Raw genomic sequence first — 4,237 nt, 5'->3', positions numbered from 1 at the left:
CTTGAAGATTGGTCTTTTGGTTTTAACTGCAACACAGGAAAGGAAGGGTTGATTAATCGGGCTAACATAACTCCAATCAAGTGCATAGATTTTGGGTGAGAGTCAAGAGTGCTATTCTGCTGTGTTTATGAATTTAATCATTCTTTGTTTCATCTTTAACAGCTGGGTTTTTATTGATATGAATCGATGTCAGGCAGAAAACATTCTAACTAATGCAATTGTTGGAATGTATTTAATACGAAGCGATGAAACACCAGGTATGAAAAAAATGTCACAAACAAATTTTAGTGCATACTTAGTTCTTGTAGCAGATTTAAAACTTTCTGTAAGGACTGGTGATAAGAAGAATGGAAGAAAATGTGCTCACTTCAACCTGACAGACTGTAAACATGAATGGAAAGTGTTTCAAGACGCATCATTAGCATCTATTACAAACGTGATAAAGTATTACAAATGTAAGTTTTAAATTATTATTCAATGAAACAAAGCAAGTATGAATAAACAACACTATTTAAATCACAAAAAAAATTACCATGGAGCACCAGTTTCCAAACTAGATTTGGTGAACAACGGGGTCTGTAAGGGCGTACAGTAGTTTAAACAGTCTGCAAATGCCTTGGGACTAAAATAAATTCCGAGACTTGGGTAAAATTTACTCAATTCGGAAGTATTTATATTTAATGAAACAATTTTGTAAGGTCTATTTGTTTACATTTATTACAATCGAATGGAAAATCTTATGTTTTTTTTAAATAAAGGAGTCAAATGGACAGTTTAGACTATGAGGAGTTGTAATCACCATAGGCCTGCCTGTAACCCAGAAATGTGGTTTTAAGGCTCTTTGCTGCTACCACTGTGGGCGTATGTGTCCTTGGACAAGAAACTTAACAACAATTGCTCCAACCCAGTTGTTACTAATGGGATGTCTAAATTATCAGCCATACATAAAAAATGAATAAATATCCCAAAAACAATCACCCACAAAGTAACATACTTAGTAACTTGTAAGCGAGTATGGGGTGTATGAACATTTGTGTTATAGCGACTGTCGTTTTCTGGCCACGCGAGGATAAAGTAAGTTACAAAAAAACCTATTAGTAACGACTGGGGTGAAGCAATTGTCGTTAAGTTTGGGAACTGCTGCCAAAAGGGTATTCTCATGGGGGTAAATAAAATGCAATATTTGAATTATGACAACACAGTTTATAAGATTTTCTGCATTTTTTCTAATATTAATTCACTAAAAATAAACATGCAGACTCCAGAGCCAAACACAAATTTATCATTACTGAATAAATGTAACTTATTTATTATTTAACTTATTGTTAAGTAACTTGCCCATGGACACCTACAACTACAACAGCCTCAAACCCGTATCCCCTTATGTAGAGGTGGGCGGTTGAACCACTGTTCAAAAAGGCGTAGTAAACATTTTTACCTTTAAAGCAAACTTAGATTTATGATTATCTAAAAGTGATTTCCATTATACTATTGTGTCTTGCTTCTCAGGCAGATTTCAAAGTGCGCCACAGACACAGGAACTATATACTGGTGAAATGTTTTCCACCAATAAAGAACCATTTGTAAAAGGTAAACAATAAAACATGTATAAAACAAACTTGATTAACCCATGTTGAGTACTGACTTATTAACAAAATTTTATAATTGCAAAGGAACTTTATGAACACCCTGTATAATGCCAATGCAAAAACTAACTGTCACAAAGAAATTTAATTAAAAATTATAGGGTATCGAAAAGTGCTGCAAAGAGCTGAAAAGGATGTTGCAACATCCATAAGAAGTGGGTGTGATCAAAATGGAATCGAAAAGAATCCACGATCAACTGCAGTTTGGTTCCACAAACTTGGGAAAATTTACAAATTTCGCAGCCCGGAAAAAGTTTGTCTGATCCAGAGTGCAACCTTATTTAACGCAGCTCTGGTAAGAAATCCTGCTAATAAATCAGATGTTCAACATGATTTACAAGATCTATGTGATCACATTCTTACTTTGGCAAGTGCTAAAGAACATGTTAATTTGGTAACAACCTCAGAAGTATATAGTCAACAAATCGAAGAATTAAGAAGAAACACAATTCAAGATTTAGAAACCATTTGTCAAATACCAGATACAAAAGAAGATGTAATAGCGCGAACGGAGTTGGAAATGCAGAAAATTGAGGATATGCAAAAATTACAATGTTATATTGCAGAAAGTTATTCTGGTGTAATGAAAAGCATTTGTGAACGTTGCATTGAAATCTTGGGTTCACCACCATGCAAGTTTGCTTTAGTTGGAATGGGATCACTTGCTCGCACTGAGATCACTCCATACTCTGATTTTGAAAATATTATTGTGTTGGAAGAAGGGGTGGATAAAAGAAAAAGTTATGAAAGTGTTCTAGAATATTTTCGCTGGCTGGCCGTTGTGTTTCAAACTATTCTGATCAATTTTGGTGAAACCATTATTCCAAGCGTTGGAATCAGCAGTTTAAATGATTTCTGTACAGAAGATGGTGATTGGTTCTTTGATGCTTATACAAAGCGTGGGGTTTCCTTTGATGGTTTAATGCCACATGCATGCAAATCTCCACTCGGAAGACAAAACAAAACCAAAGCAAAACCTTTTAAAACTGAACTTATTAAACCAATCAGCAAAATGCTAATGTATCTAGATTCAGAAGAGGATCTAAAGAATGGTTACCATCTGGCTGACGTTCTTACCCAAACATGCTACGTTGCTGGAGATGTAGATCTTTACATGGAATTTGAAAAATCAGCAAACCGAAGAAATCCAGATCGAGATATTTCAAATGTCAAAAGTGCTTTACAAAAAGATCTAAAAAAATTTTCAATCTTTGAAAATTTGAAAGATCTACAATTTAGCAGAAAGTGTAATATCAAAAACATGTTTTTTCGAACCAGTACGATATTTATAGCAGCACTTGGGAAACAGTACAAGTTAGCAACAAACTCTTCTCACAACATAGTTACAGAACTGGCAGCAATGAATGTACTGGACCAAACCCTATGTGTCTTTGATTCAACCAACCCTCAACAAATAGAACATGAGCTAAAATTTGCTGTGGCAATTGCCTGTGAACTTCGACTTAGGGTTTACATGGAAGCTGAAGGTCAGAATGATCATATACAAATTCAAAAAAATCTTGATTCTCATCTTGTTTCATGCTTAAGTAAAGATGTTGGAAAGTCAAGCATTGAAAAATATTTCGTAATATGCTGGAAACTTCAACAATCATTATTACAACACAATAACCTGTCAGTTACAGACAGTGAAACCGTTAACAGCGATTGGTTAATACGCTTGTTACTTCGCCATTCTTATTTATCATCACAAGGTCTTGATGATTTTTTAAGCACTATATCTCAAAACAGTAAAACAGAAAAGATTGCATTCATGCATGCTTGCACTGCCTGCTTGCTCATGCAAGAGCAGCCATTTAGGGCCCACAGTGTTGCTGTTGAAGCTTTAAAACTACAAGAGCAATTATCTCACGATAAAACAAATCAAGAAGATCTTGCATTATGTTATAACAATGTTGGTGATTGTTATGTTGCCCTACAGAAGTTTCAAGATGCTTTTAAACATTTTGAAAAAGTTTTACAAATACGACAGGCCATGGAAAGCTGTGAAGTATGTGATGAAAAAACTACAGACATACTTTACAAACAAACTAAATGTTTGATGAAGCTTGGTAAATATGAGCAAGCTATGACATCAGCCTCTGATGCAGTTGATATTTTACATGATATATCAGAAAATAGTGATGCCGACCCAAAACTAGATAAGTTTACAAAAATACTAAAGCAATGCCAGGAGTTGTTTAAAACTGTGAATTACTCTGCTGATGATGCAACACAGGGTTTTAATTATGAAACTGTGTTTTAATTAAAAAATAAACTATTGACCAACAATATGCATGGTGGCAGAAATTTAAGGACACACTAATCAACGGTTGTATATGGACAATCTTGCTTTATGTTACGTTTGTTTATGCAAACTGTGCTTTATGTTATGTAGTTCAATTATTAGCATTCAATGGAGTCAGTCAAGCTAACTCACTTAATTGACAGTAATCATGCTTTAACAGCATATTATTATTTAACATCTTTTTGATGAAGTTTGGGTTGTCATAGTAAACTATTTAATGCAATTGAAACATTTGACATGCTGTAAAGTGGTGATACATACAGATACAATGTAGTATTGGTGAAAA

At 34.2% G+C, this 4,237-nt stretch overlaps 1 protein-coding gene across 1 annotated transcript; it reads left to right on the top strand.

The window, feature by feature from the left end:
• On the top strand, window positions 1-4,224 carry LOC113474085. Its single transcript, XM_026833622.1, has 5 exons — window positions 1-95; window positions 163-257; window positions 312-455; window positions 1,510-1,590; window positions 1,748-4,224. The coding sequence occupies exons 2-5, from the start codon at window positions 179-181 to the stop codon at window positions 3,907-3,909; spliced, it is 2,466 nt and encodes an 821-aa protein (XP_026689423.1). The 5' UTR covers window positions 1-95; window positions 163-178; the 3' UTR covers window positions 3,910-4,224.
• The last annotated feature ends 13 nt before the right edge of the window (window positions 4,225-4,237 follow it).

This window comes from Ciona intestinalis, chromosome 3, assembly GCF_000224145.3.
Source record: "Ciona intestinalis chromosome 3, KH, whole genome shotgun sequence".
NCBI lineage: Eukaryota > Metazoa > Chordata > Ascidiacea > Phlebobranchia > Cionidae > Ciona > Ciona intestinalis.
Note: the sequence above shows the minus strand (reverse complement) of the source record. Positions and strands in the feature narration are given on the sequence as shown.